The sequence below is a fragment of the Nylanderia fulva genome, unplaced genomic scaffold, assembly GCF_048542155.1.
Source record: "Nylanderia fulva isolate GAGA-0341 unplaced genomic scaffold, ASM4854215v1 Scaffold25, whole genome shotgun sequence".
Classification (NCBI taxonomy): Eukaryota; Metazoa; Arthropoda; class Insecta; order Hymenoptera; family Formicidae; genus Nylanderia; species Nylanderia fulva.
In genome coordinates, this window is record NW_028190314.1 from 2479801 (window position 1) to 2497757 (window position 17957).

General features: G+C 25.3%; 3 protein-coding genes across 3 annotated transcripts; 1 reads left to right on the forward strand and 2 right to left on the reverse strand.

Annotated features, from left to right (window-relative positions):
- The first annotated feature begins 382 nt into the window (after positions 1-382).
- LOC114940740 (multicopper oxidase 3-like) lies at positions 383-7542 on the forward strand. Its single transcript, XM_029315492.1, has 10 exons — positions 383-434; positions 1472-1766; positions 2608-2889; positions 3505-3778; positions 4101-4296; positions 5086-5270; positions 5726-5921; positions 6152-6367; positions 6782-7006; positions 7394-7542. The coding sequence occupies exons 1-10, from the start codon at positions 383-385 to the stop codon at positions 7534-7536; spliced, it is 2064 nt and encodes a 687-aa protein (XP_029171325.1). The 3' UTR covers positions 7537-7542.
- A 1492-nt stretch (positions 7543-9034) lies between these two features.
- LOC146722975 (chymotrypsin-2-like) lies at positions 9035-12019 on the reverse strand. Its single transcript, XM_085483377.1, has 5 exons — positions 11968-12019; positions 11009-11165; positions 10389-10641; positions 9941-10078; positions 9035-9219 (listed from the first exon to the last, which is right to left on the reverse strand). The coding sequence occupies exons 1-5, from the start codon at positions 12017-12019 to the stop codon at positions 9067-9069; spliced, it is 753 nt and encodes a 250-aa protein (XP_085339503.1). The 3' UTR covers positions 9035-9066.
- Positions 12020-13377: 1358 nt separating this feature from the next.
- On the reverse strand, positions 13378-16074 carry LOC114940722 (chymotrypsin-2-like). The gene is made up of 5 exons (XM_085483433.1): positions 16016-16074; positions 15523-15682; positions 14679-14934; positions 14070-14204; positions 13378-13593 (listed from the first exon to the last, which is right to left on the reverse strand). The coding sequence occupies exons 1-5, from the start codon at positions 16065-16067 to the stop codon at positions 13438-13440; spliced, it is 759 nt and encodes a 252-aa protein (XP_085339559.1). The 5' UTR covers positions 16068-16074; the 3' UTR covers positions 13378-13437.
- Positions 16075-17957: the final 1883 nt, after the last annotated feature.

Sequence of the window (17957 nt, forward strand, 5' to 3'; positions counted from 1 at the left end):
GTACCGGCCAAAATTATTTTATCTTTTGATTTTTTGAGCATAACTTGTTTTAAAGGGCACAGATCTTTATCAAATCATGACATGTTTTTTGAAGGAAGGTATAACATAATGAATTCCAATTCAATAGAGATCTGTGCACTCTAAAACAAAAGTTATGCTCAAAAAATCAAAAGATAATATAATTTTGACCGGTACTGTATATAATTTTATTGCGAAATATATCTTCACAAGAAAATACGTATTATCGAATTCCGAAATCTAATGAACTTCAGAAATCCCTATCTATATAAGCAATTGTACATATACATATACAGATGTTTAAAAGTATATAAAAGCGAAATATATATTTGGTTTCGTCAAATGTCGCATATACTCTGTAACGATGTGTTTCCTCCATCGGTCAATTTTTTTCTGTGTAATATTAATCTATTGTGGTAAGAAATTTACTGATTGTTCATGTTAATATTGTTCGTGCAAAATCATATACACACGACTCTCTCGCTTCTTATTTATTATTGCTTTTTAATTCTAGAACATTAAATTTTAATTGAACTTTGAAATGATTTATTCAAAATCATATTTGGATTTATTTTATTTTTCTTTTGTTCATCTACTTTTCAGTTAAAGGTAAAAAACTGTTCAACAATGTATTCTTTCAAAATGTCCAATAACGAATTCTCTTATAATGCGTTACGTGTAGTACATTTTTATTATATTTCTTTGCTTATCTGTTTAAGTGTGTGTGTAAAAAAAATATAAAAATTAAATAAACATCTGTAAAAAAATTCAATATTTTATTCAATGTTATATATAGATTTACGTAATATGTCAATTATTTACTTATACGACAAAATCATATATAACATAAATTCCATTAACAAGATTGCAAGTGTATTGCTTATATTTGTTATGTATATATCCTCATTAATGGACCAATTCCCTCGAAATTGGTACCAAAAATTTGCAAATTTTTCGGGGATGACAATGATGGTGATTTTTTCAAGTTTTACCCCACCCACGCACTCACAAATTTATTGACCGATTTTCTCAAAATCGATACCAAAATTTTCGAAATTTGTCGGGAACTAAGTGGAGATGTAAAACAAAAAATTCACCATTGTCGTCATTCCCGAAAAATTTTCAAAATTTTTATACAAATTTCGCGAAAAAAATTAATCAATAAATTTGTAAATACGTGAGTGGATGCGTGGATAAGTGAGCAGCGTTTTACAAATTTTTTAAAATCATATAGTAGCCAATCATATACCCACCCACCCATGCATTCATATATTTATTAACTGATTTTTTTCGAAATTACTATAAAAAAAATCACTATTGTAACCATTTCCGAGAAAATGTGCGTATATATTTATATAAAAATGCTTGAAAGAGATAGAGGTTTTGAAGCCCGTGCTTTGCGCGGGCTGAAAAGCTAGTTAATATACATAAATAAAAAAGTGAAATCGATTAGTTGTAGGGATACAATCGCAGATCAAAGATAATGCAATTTCGGTTAAAGATACAATACCGATAAAAAATTCTGCAACCAGAATATTGACTGATACTTTATCGAAACGTGTAATCGGAGGAGTTGATGATGATAGAGAAAACATAAAAACAACTTGTTGGGTTGAAGTGAATTCGACATCTAGTCTTCCTAATAATTTATCAAGTCCTCTTGAATGTGCACGTACATGCAACAATAAAGAAAAACCTAAGACATGTTATTATCGTTTTGAAGCAGAGGTATATTCTTCACTTTCCAGGTGAATATATAGTATTTAATAATTATATCTTAATAAGACAATAAATTAATAGTATTACCTTTATTATTTGCGAAGTTATTGCCATTTAAAATTTGATTATTTTTTCCAAATAAATGTACCATTTTTTCTTAAAGTGAGAGTATTTAAATAGCATAGGAAAAGAAAACTAACTTGTAATAAATATTTTTGTTGTCTCAAATTACTCAATTCTTTGACATTAATAATTTTATATATGTATATTAATTTATATATTTGTGTTATTATGCATAAACATGTTTACATGATAAATAATTTATGTAAGTAAATATATATATATATATATATATATATATATCGAACGTTTCGCGTCAAAAGACACACCGGGCTGCTCATTTTTCACTTAAGAGTAGAGGGTCGTATTAGACCTTAAATTTTAGCTTTTTTCACATAGAATTGAATGCCGTCTGGTGAATTTGGATAAATTCAAAATGGCGACTATGGTGACGCTATTTTCGCAAAAATCGCCAAAATTAAACAGAAAAAGACGGATAGCGTCACTATGGTCGCCATTTTAAATTTATCAAAATTCATCAAATGGCATTCGATTCTACGTGTAAAAAGCTAAAATTTAAGCCCTAATACAACCCTCTATTCTTAAATAAAAAATGAGCAGCCTGGTGTGCCTTTTGACGCAAAACGTCCGATATATATATATATATGTATATATTGATAGAGTATAGCTTATAATATATAGCTTATATCTTATAACATGTACAAAATTTAATATGTTGAAATATGAACATGTATATTTCAGCGTATTAAAGTAAAGTCTACCACATATATTTCAAATTTTATATTTCAGGGCTTGCGATTACTGCAAACCAAATACAACAAACGTTTTTTGCAACAATTGCCAATGCGTACCTGTTGATGGAATAGGACGAACCATTTTGACGATAAATCGTATGATACCCGGACCTTCTATTGATGTTTGCGAAGGCGACAAAATAGTGGTTGACGTCGTTAATAATATGGAAGGTGAGGGACTTACAATCCATTGGCATGGATTATTTCAAAAAGGCTCTCAATATTATGACGGTCCACTTGTAACTCAATGCCCTATTCCTGCACACAGTACATTCAGGTGATTATTTAATAAATAAAATATCGAATTGATTTTTTAATATTATATTTAAAATAAATATGAATGATTGTAATATTGTAATAATACAAATGCTCTCTGAAACAGTATCTATAGATTTCTTTGAAAAAGAATGAACAGTTCGTGATTAGAAACGTACAACTTGTTAGTAGTATTTCTTATCATTAATTACGTATTCTATAATCGATGTGTAGTTGAGTTAGTGAAATATAAGTAATATTTTATTTAACGCTATGCCAAATTACGATATCAAAGATTTTATTTCTTTGTAAGCATAATATTTAAATACTGAATTATTTTAACATATTCTGCTTTGGGTTACATATTTCTGAATATGTAACCCAATTGATTTTGTTATATTTTTTGCTACCTTTTTTGCTTTATACAAAATATACTGCACGAAACATAGGAAGATTTGACAAACATCATGTAGATGTTAACTATAAAGAAACAACATGTAAAAATATATAAAAAAATATTTTATATCTTGCATACATATATATATATATATATATATATATGCAAGATATAAAATGGATATATATATATATATATATATATATATATCCATTTTTTATATAAAATATATTTCTCCAGATATCAATTTAATGCGAATAATGTGGGCACACACTTCTGGCACTCTCATGTCGGATTACAAAAAATGGATGGTATCTTCGGAAGTTTAACTGTACGTCAATCAGCAAAACGCGATGTAAATAGTTATTTATATGATTTTGATTTGTCCCGTCATAATTTTATAATCAGTGATTGGATGCACGAACTGGCTTCATCGCGTTTGCCTGGCAGTCTTTATGATACAAAATTTCAAAATCCGGATTCGTTTTTAATTAACGGCAAAGGTCGCTACGAGGTAATATTATCTTCCTCTTTTACGTGAAACTACATATAAAACTGTTTAATAAGAGACGATAAGAACAAATAATTTATAATAACTTACAAATGCAAATTATGATGTTAAAACATGATAAAATAATATAAAGAATATAATAGATAATTTAATTTTAATTGATTAAAAGTATCACACACAAAGCAATTTTAATTATTTTAAAAATCAAGGAAAAATAATAAATAAATTTTTATATTTTACCGCAAATTTTTTTAGCAGTATTATATTAGTAGCGTTAATTCTATAAAAATGCTACAGATTTATTATCAACCTAATATATTTACAGGATCCAGAAAGTGGTATAATTAACACGGAGATATTTCGAGTGAAACGCAATTATCGTTATCGATTTCGTATGGTAAATGCATTTTGTACGACCTGTGCATCACTTTTAACCGTCGAAGGTCATAATCTTACAATTATAGCTGCAGATGGTGTCCCGGTTAAACCCATCGTAGTGGATTCCATAATCAGTGCTTCAGGTATTATATTATATTCAAGACTTGTTTATGCAATAAATTAATTAACGAGATAATTGATTATTAAAACAATACGAGATAATTAAATATATAAAAATAAATTAATAAAACTATAATAAGTTCTACAATATAATTTTTTTTTAGCTAAGATTTTATTTTTAATATAAACGTTGTTCTTTCCATTGAATTTCTTAATATGCATGGATTAATTATCTCTGATAATAGATTAAATTTACAAATCAATAATCTTTAATGATAAATCATATCCGGGATAATTATTGATAACTATATATGTGTGTGTGTGTGTGTGTGTGTGTGTGTGTGTGTGTGTGTGTGTGTGTGTGTGTGTGTGTGTAAGTGTAAAGAAATATTATTTCTATTTTCGATTAAACATGTGTATTCAATGAAAAAAATTGTTTGCATATTTATATCAGATATTTTAATATGAGTAAATTAAAATATATTTTAGATTGAAAATTAAAAAATCTTATTTACTGGATTATGTAAATATTATTGCGATAGTTATCTCAAAAATGATCATCGATTTTGGTGCACATATGTTGCGATTTATATATGTATACATTTATTAATTATATATTTATTAATAATTTTAAGTTGTAAACGTTTTAATTGTTCCTCTAAAATATATTTGGATTTATAATTGCATTTTATATTCTACTAAAATGTTAAATTTCATTAATTTAAATAATGAAAAATAAACTCATCAGTTTCTTAAAAGTATATATCTCTTAAAAGATATAAATAACTATAAATATTCGAATAATTTTACAGCTGAACGTTATGACTTTGTTATAAATACGAACAATCGAGTTGATTCCTATTGGATTCAACTTCGTGCAGTCGGATCATGCGAAAGAACATCTATTCAACAATTAGCTATATTGCAATATGACGGTGCATCGGATGTACCGACAACACCTCCCCCTACTTTTAATGCTTCACTTCCTGCAGGAATCGTAAGTAGCGTACAAATTTATTATTACGCATATATTTTCACAATATAAACATATTTTTGTTTAAATGTAAAATCAATGCTACCATTTATTATACGTTTTATTTTAACAGTAAAGTTACATGTGTCCTAACAGAGTGTGCCTTTTTTATTTCCTTTTTCTGAATCAAATAAAATAATATAATTTTTGTCAAAAAGATTAAAAATTCTATGCATAAATTATTATTTGATATTATTTATTTAACTATTTTGTAAATATATTTATATATTTTTTTTAATTTTCTACATTTAATATTAAATATTTTTGAAAAAAGAGAAAAATAATTGATGTATCTCTGTATATTTTTCAGTCTGAGTACCAAAGATTAATAATTCAGCGCTAATTATAATTACTTTTTAGAATTTCCGTTTTTGATTAAAACTCTTTGATAATTTATGTGGCTGTATTGTTTTTTATAGGTACTAAATCCACTTGATGATAAGTGTGATCCTTCAAGAACTGATGCAATTTGCATGAGTAATATGGAAAGTGCAATTCCAGTTGACAAAGGCATTTTAAAAAAAAAACCAGATGCCCAATTCTATTTATCGTTCAAATTCCATCAATATGATCTGCAGGATCTCTTTGCGCCTAATCATTTTTATAAATTTATAGGTGAAATTGTTTGACAAATCCTTCTCAATGAAACTTTTAATATTGTATTAGATCAAATAAATTAAGATTTAAAAAAAAAATTATAGCAAAAACTGACAATATATCAATCAAACTTTTTTAAAGAAAAATTCGATTTTAAAATAATTATAACAAATTATTACATGTGTGACATGATTCTAATAATACGCATTCTGGAATTATATTTTAACATTGCATATTTGTCATTGTAGTTGGGCCTGGTTTCACACATACAGCTGCTGTTATCAACGATATTATGTTTCAATTTCCGTCATCACCACCACTCTCGCAATTGAGAGATATTCCACCTGATAGAATCTGTAATGAAACCCACAAACCGGATAGCTGTGGGGATGACATATGCAGTTGCACGCATATTATAAAACTTCCGTACAATGGTATTATCGAACTTGTCATAGTTGATGAAAGTAAGCATTTTTTATTATTTTCGCATACACATTTCACTTATAATTACACGAGATATCGCATGTATGTGTAGGTATAAATTATATGCATATATTCGTCTGCATACTATATTTTACAATAGATAAATGATCGATAGTTCTTTTCCTGGTTCTCTCATTTTCTTTGTATTGTTTTATATAAATTTTATGCCTAAAATTTAAAATGTAAATAATTTACTAATATTAAAAACGTAATGTTTTATTGCTTGTGTGGTCTTTTAAATTTTTAATCATTGCATGTTAAGAAAATGTACAAAAATGAATTTAATATAAATTAATATTTTGTCGGAATTCCCAACAAAACAAAGCCACATTTTATTCGATATAATTACTGCTTATTTTCGACACATAAGTAGTTATATTATTATTCTGTTTTAGCTAAAATTCCTAATTTACATCATCCGTTCCATTTACATGGCTACGCTTTTAATATAATGTCCGCGGGTGCGCCAAATAATGGAACAGGAACTACTGCAAAGGAAATAAAAATATTGGACAAGAAAGGACTTCTGTCTAGAAGGAAAATTTTACCACCATTTAAAGACACTATAGCTGTGCCAAATAACGGTTACGTAATTATACGTTTCCGCGCGAATAATCCTGGTAAGTAGTTTTTATTTCACCTTTAAACACTTTTATTATACTTTTTATTAATCTATTCAACAATTATATAATTATAAATTAAAAGAATTAAAATAATATATAATTTCCATAAATTCTTATATTACTCGATTTACTATGCTAATCTATGGCATTCTTAGCAATGTTCTACTTTAAGCATAAATATTTATTTAAACATTACATGATTGCGCATACAATGCACTGTATGCGCAATTATGTAGCGAATAAAGAAGAAAAATATGTTTATAAGTTATAAATATTTGTGTAATTAAAAACAATAAATAATATAATTTAAAATTTATAAAAAAAACTTTTTAAACTACTATTTAAAATAGCCCGTTAAATTTTAATCAAATATTTTATTTACAGGCTATTGGCTTCTCCATTGTCATTTTGTTTATCATCTAACTCTAGGTATGGCTAATATATTTCACGTCGACGGACCAGATCTTCCACCTATTCCGAAAGATTTCCCCAAATGTGGAAATTTTGTACCGTCCATATCTCATTAAATAAATAAACAATTAATAATAATAAGCAGCAAATCCTCTTTTCCGCCAGTGATTAATAAAATAAATCAAATAATGTTTAATTTTTATTTACTTTTCTTTTAATATAAAAGCGTTGTTTGTGATACGTTAATGTAATGTCCGCGGGTGCTCCAAATAATGAAACAGAAACTACTGTAGAGGAAATAAAAATATGTTTAAGTAATCATAAGAATAATCACAATAATACTTAAAAATGTCTTAGAAAATGTCTTGAAGTTTATTAGAAAGATAAGTTTAAATCTTATTTTTTTCAAATGAAAATTGATTAAGAACATTATTTATATATTTAATTATAGCATGCGGTAGAATCTAAAATGTAGATATTAGTATTTTTTATTTAAAAGTACACAAAATAATACAATAAATTAAAATTTTATAAAATAAAATTAATATATTGTGAAATATGTTATAAAAAATAGAGTGTTTTTTAAATAAATGTGTGCGTGATATTTGTGTTATACATACATATACATAAAAATTAATGATTTATTCGGTGTATATTCAGTCCGTGGATACCAAAGGTAGTTAGAAACGTTATATACATATATTAATTTGACTAGAATATTAGTTTAATTAAATATAGTTTCTCAAAATTCTTATTTTGAGATTCTTTATCATGCCTAAAAATCTATTGATATTATTATTTAATTGTTACAGCTATAAATTAAAAAATAATTTACGAAAATTATATTATTAATTTATTTTATACTTTTACTACTTTGCTCATTATTTTATGTTGAAATTAATGTCTTTTTCATAAGAAGTAAATAAAATAAATATAAATATAGTACATAAAAGAATAAAAATATAATAGAAAATAATAAAGAAAATAATAGAGAAAAAATTCGTGATAAAAATCTTAAAATAGTGTAAATTGTTTTATTTTATTCAATCTTATCTTTCAATCAAAGCGATTAAATACTCTTTAAATTTTTTAAGCGCATTCCCTAAGAAACCGTATACTTTTCAGGAAAATATTACGCGCGTACGCATTTGCGTATGTAATGCAATATTGATTATACAATTTTATAATAATAATAATTGACAAGAATATTTTGATTAATATATTTCTGAGGTGATTGTGATAAGTGAAGTTTGATATTTTACTACCAATAGATCAGGAAATTTGGTTGGATCAGGAATTTGATTGAAAAAATAATTTGAAGAAGATAAACTATAAAAGATAATTTATAAAAAAAATTTAGATACAAATATACATGACTGAGAAAAACCGCATGTTGGATATAATAATATAATTATCATTATAAAATAATATATATGTATATTCTTATTTTAAGTTTAATAACATTTATCCTTATGCATATGTATATAATATCCATCTAATGATTAATTTTAATGATTAATTATGCAAGTGTGTATACACAATGAAGCATATGCATCTACAAAAACTGAACGTATGTACAAGTACAATATATTATGAAAAAAATAATGCGTTCGAATCACATCTTGGCATATTTTATGCGACTGTCATCATTCAGATCCCTGTGTGAAAGAATTAATCCACTTCTTGTAATAAAATACTCTGGTGAATACATCTGGGTTGCCGCTACCACATGGAAGTACACCAAAGGACACAAGACCAACGAGAACATCATCAGCAACGAGTGGTCCACCGGAATCACCCTATCGAAATAATATATTTTATATATCTTAATATCTGTGTCAATATTCTTCATATCGACATGTATAGTATTAATTTTTCGGACTCTGTAATTGTATAAATATACGAAATTCATTTATTAGAAATAAAGTACTCAGCTAACCATTTCTGCGGAGGCAAATGTAAGCAACAACTTTTGTTTTGTAAAATGGCAGCAGATAAGAAACATATTTTGTCATTACAAACACTGTGAGCACAAATTCAGTAAATATTTCCTAACATCATCTGTTAGCAGACTATATTGACAAAGTGGCAATGAGTAGCAAGCAGATCTGTCAAAAGTGTTGACAACAGATTGATGCCAAAAATGCAGCAAATTCTTCAGATCTAGGATTTTTCTTCGATTTGCTGAACATTTGGCGCAAATCTGTCCTCAATTTACGATTGACAAATCTGTTCCCAGTCTGTTGCTAATCTGTCGTCGCACTGTTAGTGACAGATCTGCTCTGGCGTTGCACCCAACTTGATGTTAGGATATACTTTCAACTTTTGATTGCAATTGGAGCGCACTCGAGGACACAATAGGCCCTGGATTTTCAGCCATATTTGGTCGTATGTTGTTTCCCGATTGTTAATAATTTCCAAGCAAATGGTTAGCTGGGGTAAGTATATACTCTTTTTATGTAAACATTACCACAAAGTACACATTGTTTTATATACAATTTATTTTACGATTATACTTACGTTGCACATTCCTTCACCCTGTGTCGTAAGAGTACATATTTGAGTTTTTACGATATTTTGGTAATGTGTATTGCATTTCTTTTGCGAATATCCCTTCACCCTAATCTCTTGCAAGTGATTAGGATTTGGACCGGCCGCCTAAGAAATTATTTTTAATTTAGATGCTGTCTCATCTTATATGTATAAAAAATTATACGCTGAATTATCATGACAATTATTATAATAATATAAATATAAATTGTAATATAAATAAATGTAAAGATTATCATATGTAAATTTTTCCAGTCATTTTCTTTGACATATTTTTCGAAATAAAAATAATAGAAAAAATTATGCAAAAAACAGAATATATATCTACATTTTTTTCAATAAGTTAATAAAGTAAATTTACAAAATTTGAAAAATATATTAAAATAATCAATAGAATTTAGTGAAATTTTATATTTACCCGGAGTCTTCCCCAGCCAGTAACTACAAGATAACGATTGTTATAGTTAGAGTCTGTGGATGGCAAGGCGATCGGTTGAATATTATTGTTAAATTTGATATTTTTTACTACACGAATTAAACCGATATCGTTAATATGCAGATAGTTGTCGAAATCATCGTGTCGTATAAATTTTGCAACTTCATACACAGCACGCGGTGCATCAAGGTAATTGCTTCCAACAGCAACAAGAACATCAGATGGCTGGTTGAGACTAATAATCGATAAAGATTACGATCAGTTGCAAAATTCTTTAATTTAAAAAAAAAAATGTTTAAAAATTGGCAGAAATTTTTATCAAATAAAATAGGTTACATTTTTACAGGCTATAAAAATACAAATAATTATATTATCACTGTATTCTGCAAACTTTGCAATTATTTGTGCAAGATTATTTTAAATTATATATAATTAAAAATTATTGCGTTAGTGTGTCTTATATAACAGTGTAATTAATAACAATATTTTTATATTTACATTTGATTAAAAAATATGTATATAAATATAAATATAAAATATATATAAATTTTCCATTAAAAATTTGAATATTTTGAATGTGAAAAGAAAGAAGACATACATACTTATTAAAACAATGCGCAGCGGTAATAATGTATCTCTTACTGATGATAGCTCCACCGCAAAAATGCCTATTATTCTTTGAATTTCTCAATGATACTTGATAAGGATACAGGCCATTTGGAGCATCTTTGCCTCCAATGATGTGTGAAATTGGCAAACCTTTTCATTGAAAATATTCTTTTTTTATTTTTGCATATGTTGTTAAAAGAATCAATTTTGGATTGATACAAACCATTAATTGTTATAACAATATATATACACACACATACATACATACATACATATATATATATATATATATATATATATATATACACCCAGTAGGCAAAAAATCATTGCTACAACATTATTATTGCTGTCAAGTATGTAGTTTTTAACATTGCATGCAACATCATTATGAGCAAACTTTGACATTGATTTAAAGGTTTCAATAATGTTAAAATTAACGTTTTTAAAATATTTTATTAATATTTTGAGAGCATTATGTTATTAAATAATATTTTTAAAACATTTATAAAGCATCAGTTAAAATATTTTTTAGAATATTTATTAATAATATTTTAAACATATTTATACAACATTATATCATAACGTTTGGAAAATTTATATAAAATCAACATAATAAAATGTTGATTAAATATTTCTTGCTTACTGGGTATATATATAAATTTTGTTTTAAAATTTTTTAATATTGCACAGTCATATTTTTTAATTATACAATGCTAAGTGTCAAATAAATAATTTGACAAATAATTGTTGTAATGATTAATAAGTATATATAGTATAAAAAAAGGAACAAATTTGATGGGCACAGAGATAGTGCAATTGATATAAGCCTACATTATTCACGATTCATTTCATAATGAATAACATTGTTACAATACGAATTTTATTTTTGTATAATAATTTCTGTATTTACCTATTATCTACTAATAAAATTTTAATTAACAAATGTGCTTACCATGGGTACTGAGCGCCAAGCACGTTATTATGAGACCGGTGATAGCATTCATAGCGATAAGTACTGTGGCATATCGAACGTGCTGTCTTCAATTTATATAAGTATGCTGCTGCGTTAATCGAAATCATCAGTTAACGCATCTCGATATTTAGGACATGATTATCTTATTATGAAGATTATCTTATTATGAAGGATATGAATCGTGTACTAATAGAAAATCATGATAGTATTGATAATTTACAATTTACTGCTATCTATAAATAAAACGCGATAATAATAAATAGGATGATTAGATGATATGTTAAATCATATATTTTTTGCTGAATTTGTGGAAATATCATAACTAGAGGTTATTATACATTTCACAATAGAATTTATAATAATTATTTCTAAGAAATATATTTTTATAAAGAAAATGTTTAAAATATTCTAATTTTTTTCTTTCTTTTCCAGATCATACGAATTCAGGTGTATATGTATTAAATTCCATAATTTTATGTTATTTTATAATAGAATTATAATAAAATTATATAAGTATGCGCGCGTATGATAGTTTCATTTAAATTAAAATTATTACATTTATCTATAATCATTTATTTATTATATCTATTATATATACAAGTAAAAATATACTTTACAATTTCATAACTGGATAAAGTTAATTTAGAGCATTATTAATTTATTGATTTACATTTTTATATTGCACTATATATTTCTACATAATATATTTTTATAATATAATTTTTTTAATATATTTGCATAAATTCATACAAAGTTCAAAGTACTTTGCATATATATGTGCTATATTAATCTCGCAAAATTTAGATAAAAATCAAGTTATTTTCAGGTAAATATGATAACTGTTGGTATTTAATCAATGATATCTTGATTACTCATATCATTTCGGGAAATTTTACAGATGATGTATCATTTTACGCAAACTGTTAATAATCAGTCATCTACCATATGCAAATCATTTATAAATTCTTAATATTTTAAAAGCACTGCATAATTGTCATAAAAATCTTTTTAAAAAATAATCATTTAATACGTCAAACATTTTCAATGTACAGCCAGATCATATTATTATATGTATAATTCATTTAAATATCATTTATAAAAACACACATATGCTGCAATAAATCCGTAACAATACAAATAAATCCATAATTGTCTAAATGTACAAAAAACAACCTGTGCATTTGTGAATGCATGTATATACTAAATAATAAAAATATAAAATGCAATTCTCTAAAACATAAAAAATAATCTAATTATCACCTAATCAACGATAAAATTTTTTGTTAAGAACACCTGTTCATCCTATCGCAAATATGTTTATCAATGATTAATTAATTTGATAATATTATGCACATACAAAAATATATATACATCGCAAATGTATTATAATATTGGAAAATAATATTTTATTGAAAAATATATTTTTAATAAGATATCATTTATTGTAAATCAGAAATATGTTATAGAAGTATGAAAGTTAATCCATGATTTATAGTGAAATACTCTAGTAGACACGTCTGGAAAACCTGCACCACATGGACCAAAACTGTATGATACGAGACCAACTAAAACGCCATCGGCAACGAGTGGGCTGCCAGCATCGCCCTATTGAAAGAATATATTTAATATACGTATGTTAGTTAAGCTCTGTTCAAGAATGTATATTATTAACTTTTTTTAATAACCTAATGTGTAATATAACCAAATTTCTATTATATAATATATAATATTAAAATTATTTTCATAAAAAAGAGTAACCACATTTATTAGAAGCAACAAGTCCTGAAAAATAATATTTAAATAACAAAAATTTTGAGATTTTTGTTCTTTGATATCAATTCATACAAATATATATATATATATATATATATATATATATATATCATAGACTATGCTATATTTAAATTATTATATATATATGTACACACATATATATATATATAGTTCATATATACATTCACATATTCATATATACATATATATATATATATATATATATATATATATATATAGTTCAACATTATAAAATAAAGATATTTTAACTTACACACATACATTGCTTATTTTATACAATTACTTACGTGGCATATTCCTTCACCCTCCATTGTAAAAGTACATATATGAGTTTTCTTAATATTATTGAAACTGCTGCATTCTTCTTGAGAGTATCCTTTCACTATAATCTCTTGCAAATGATTAGGAGTCGGACCTCCCATCTAAAATGAATTATTTTTAATTCTCATTTGACACATATAAGCCAGATTATTATTATAATTTTTATTTTAGAGCATTGCTTTTACAATTTATATTTCGTAATAATCTATAATTTTTTATTTTGACAATAGTACATAAAATTGTTGTATTTTTTAATTATTATAACTTATCAATTTATTAAACTAGCTATAGAAATAGAAGATAAGAAAAAATAACTTCTTGATTTTATATTCAAGATCTGATATATATATATATATATATATATATATATATATTTTGAAGCAAATTATACATTATAAACTTCTAATACTTATTTAAAAAATTATTTCTTGATTTCTATTTAGAGTAAATAAATGCATTTAAAATCAAAATAATAAAGAAATTATATTGTTCTTAAAAATTCTCAAGATTAAAATTGTATTCGTTGAAGTGTGAACACAGTTTAGATTTTACAAAATATATTTTATAGTTTTTACCCAGAGTTTTCCCCAGCCAGTAATTAAAAGCGGATAGTTGTCATAATTCTGATCGGCAGTTACTAAATTAATCGGTTGGATATTTTCATTAAATGTGATAATATCTGATACATAGATTAAACCAATATCGTTAATATTTAACAATTTATTGTAACCAGCGTGTACTATAAAGATTGTTGCTCTATATAATACGGAAGGTGTATCAAGGTAATTGCTTCCAACAGCGATTTTAACATCGTATGGATTCGTACTTCTCCTAAAAAAAATATTATTTGGTATGTTTTAAATTTCATATTTAATCTGAACGATATAAATGTTTGAAAGTAAAATAATATTAATTGCGTATAAACTAAATAAACTGCATTTCTGAAAGTACTAAAAATTATTATTACATAAATATTTCTCAAAGCTTCTTCTTCTCCAGATATAAAATTTTTAAATTAAATATAAAATTCATTTTTATTATATAAAGTAGCACAATATTCAATAATTTTTACAGAATATTAAATATAATACATATATATAATACAAGGATTGTTTTATTGCAATTTTTTGTCCGATAACTTCAAAAACAATATTTTTCTGCTACTATTATGTGTAACGCTATATTATTATCATCAATCACTGATAACACGATGAGGAAATACACGAGTAGAATTATATACATTATTATATTTCTACAAACAGCGTTGCAACGCTGATTTGTTAATTTTCGCTATATTTATTGAATGATATTAAATTTATATTAATTTCATGGTTCTTATTCGATTATATAAATCGGGCAATTAAATATTAAGAAATTAAAATCTTAATATTTTTTTGAAAAAAATATATACACACATACTCAGTAAGACATTGCGCAGCGGTGATAACGTAGTGTGCACTAATTATAGCTCCACTACAAAAATATGTGTTGTTTTTTAATGCATCTCTCAATGATACCTGATAAGGATATAAACCATCTACAGCATCATTGCCGCCGATAATTTGTGAACGTGGCAAACCTGATTGAAAATAAATAATCTATCAAATCTATCTAAATGTTGTGATATAAAAATTCATTAAAATTGGAAATTAAAAAGGAATTATATACAAATTAATTCAGTATACAAAGAGAAATAATATTTATATAAGTGAGATTATATGAGACAGATAGTTTTTCATAATTCATTTGAAACGTGTCATGTGCGCGATGAAAATATTACGTATATTGTATTGTATAATATTAACATATAATAAAAATAATATTATAAAAACAATTTTGTATAATTCATTAAAATATATAATAAATTATATTTTTTTTCTTCTTTAATAGTATTTTACATGAATAGACTTACCATAAGCGTTGAACGCCAGGCACGCAACTATGAGACCAGCGAGAACATTCATAGTGATAAATATTATGTGACATATTGAACATGTTATCTTCAATTTATATAAGTATCCTACAATGTCGATGAAATCATTAGTTGACACGTATCTATATTTAAGTTACGTTTATCTTTGGTATTCAGTGTAAAATATGTGAGCGACTTGTCGATTACGTATGCAATGTTGTCATTTATATAAATGCTGTATAAATAATTTAAAGTTTAAAGCATACACCAATATTTAGTACAATCGCATAATAATATAATAAGTATACCATTTTCAATTAAATTCTGCAATAACACATATATATAGCAATTAATTTGTAAATATGAATCATAAAACTGTATTTACGAATTTCGCATATATAATCATAATATAAAGATGTCAAGCAAAAATTCATTGCTACAACATTATTATTTTTATTATTTTTAAAATTCTTAAATATTTAATTTACCGTATCTTTATTTATTTCTTAACAGTTTGTTAATAATGGATTGCTGCCAAATTATGTCTTTCATACGGAACATTGTTAACGAGTATACTGATCTGCATGACTTTAACTTGATCGATACGTAGACAACTTTATTGTTAATATTGATTTTTATTGAGATTTGCGATTAAGCCGCTGAAGATGGTCCAAAAAAGGACCGAAACGTACGAAGTTTATTAATTCCGGTTTATTTGTTTTTTACTGAAGTTCTTTATCAAATGTAATTTGACTATACTAGGTCGTGTTTCTTTTATAATAAATTTATCATTGTATGTATTAAGTATGCTCAGATTTGCCTTTCTTGATTATTAACATTATTATTGTTGTCAAGTATGTAGTTTTTCACGTTGTATGCAATATCATTATGAACAAACTTTGACATCGATTTAGAGGTTTCGGTAATATCGAAATTAACGTTTTTAAAATATTTTATTAATATTTTGAGAGCAATATGTTATTAAATAATATTTTCAAAACATTTATAAAACATCAGTTAATATATTTTTTTAAATATTTATTAATAATATTTTAAACGTATTTATAAATCATTATATCATAACGTTTAGAAAATTGATATAAAATCAACATTTTGAAATATTGATTAAATATTTCTTGCTTACTGGGTGTGTTGACGTTAAAATGTGACGATAATTCATAAAATACTATTAAGAAAGAAAAATGTAATGTCCAGCATTTTAATGCATTATATAAAAGTTATTTTTGACACATATATAATATTAAGACAATAATTGGTATAATTTTAATATCTTAATTAAAATACTTTTTCAGATATTAAATTCGTGATAGCTTCTGGACCTCTAAAGTGCCTTCTAAATGTATGTCACCGCATAAAGTAATTATAATAATGTATTGTTTTACAATGCAATTGTATCTATTATTCCTAAAATTCTGTAATATTTATATAAATACATTAATTAATTTAAATAAATTGGTTTTATAATAGCTTTATCAAATCATATGTGGTTTTAATTTAACTTATCATTACTTAATCGAGACATCTATATATAGATAAAAATAAAATTATCTTTTTACAAAAGATGTATCGATAAAGTGATAAATTCTTATCACTAAAATATTACAAAAATAAACATGTGAGATATATCATTTCATATAAAATATGTACTAAGCTAATATAAAATAGCAATTCTTATAAATTTTTTGTCCCATTTTCATATCGTGTTGACAATACATAAATTCGTCGTGAAAACGTCTTGTATAAGTGATAAGAATCAAACAACTATATTTGTTCCCGATTCAGCGACTTTCGGATCTATATTTTTCTCTCGCATTTATTTCCTTAGGGGGGAACAGGGGATGTATGGAATTAAAATCTCTTGTAGAAATTATTCTAATTTTAAATCTTGGCCGTGACCAAGTAAAATTTGGTGCCTTGTGCA

Excerpts from the sequence above, each read along its gene's own strand:
- LOC114940740 (XM_029315492.1), top strand. The coding sequence starts at position 383 with ATGTGTTTCCTCCATCGGTCAATTTTTTTCTGTGTAATATTAATCTAT. Across the intron at positions 435-1,471 it reads TGTAATATTAATCTATTGTG|TTGTAGGGATACAATCGCAG; the intron begins GTAAGAAATTTA and ends GAAATCGATTAG. Across the intron at positions 4,297-5,085 it reads TTCCATAATCAGTGCTTCAG|CTGAACGTTATGACTTTGTT; the intron begins GTATTATATTAT and ends ATAATTTTACAG.
- LOC146722975 (XM_085483377.1), bottom strand. The coding sequence starts at position 12,019 with ATGAATGCTATCACCGGTCTCATAATAACGTGCTTGGCGCTCAGTACC. Across the intron at positions 10,642-11,008 it reads GCTGCGCATTGTTTTAATAA|TCTCAACCAGCCATCTGATG; the intron begins GTATGTATGTCT and ends ATCGATTATTAG. Across the intron at positions 10,079-10,388 it reads CTGGCTGGGGAAGACTCCGG|GCGGCCGGTCCAAATCCTAA; the intron begins GTAAATATAAAA and ends ATAATTTCTTAG.
- LOC114940722 (XM_085483433.1), bottom strand. The coding sequence starts at position 16,067 with ATGAATGTTCTCGCTGGTCTCATAGTTGCGTGCCTGGCGTTCAACGCT. Across the intron at positions 14,935-15,522 it reads GCTGCGCAATGTCTTACTGA|GAGAAGTACGAATCCATACG; the intron begins GTATGTGTGTAT and ends TATTTTTTTTAG. Across the intron at positions 13,594-14,069 it reads AGGGTGAAGGAATATGCCAC|GGCGATGCTGGCAGCCCACT; the intron begins GTAAGTAATTGT and ends TTCTTTCAATAG.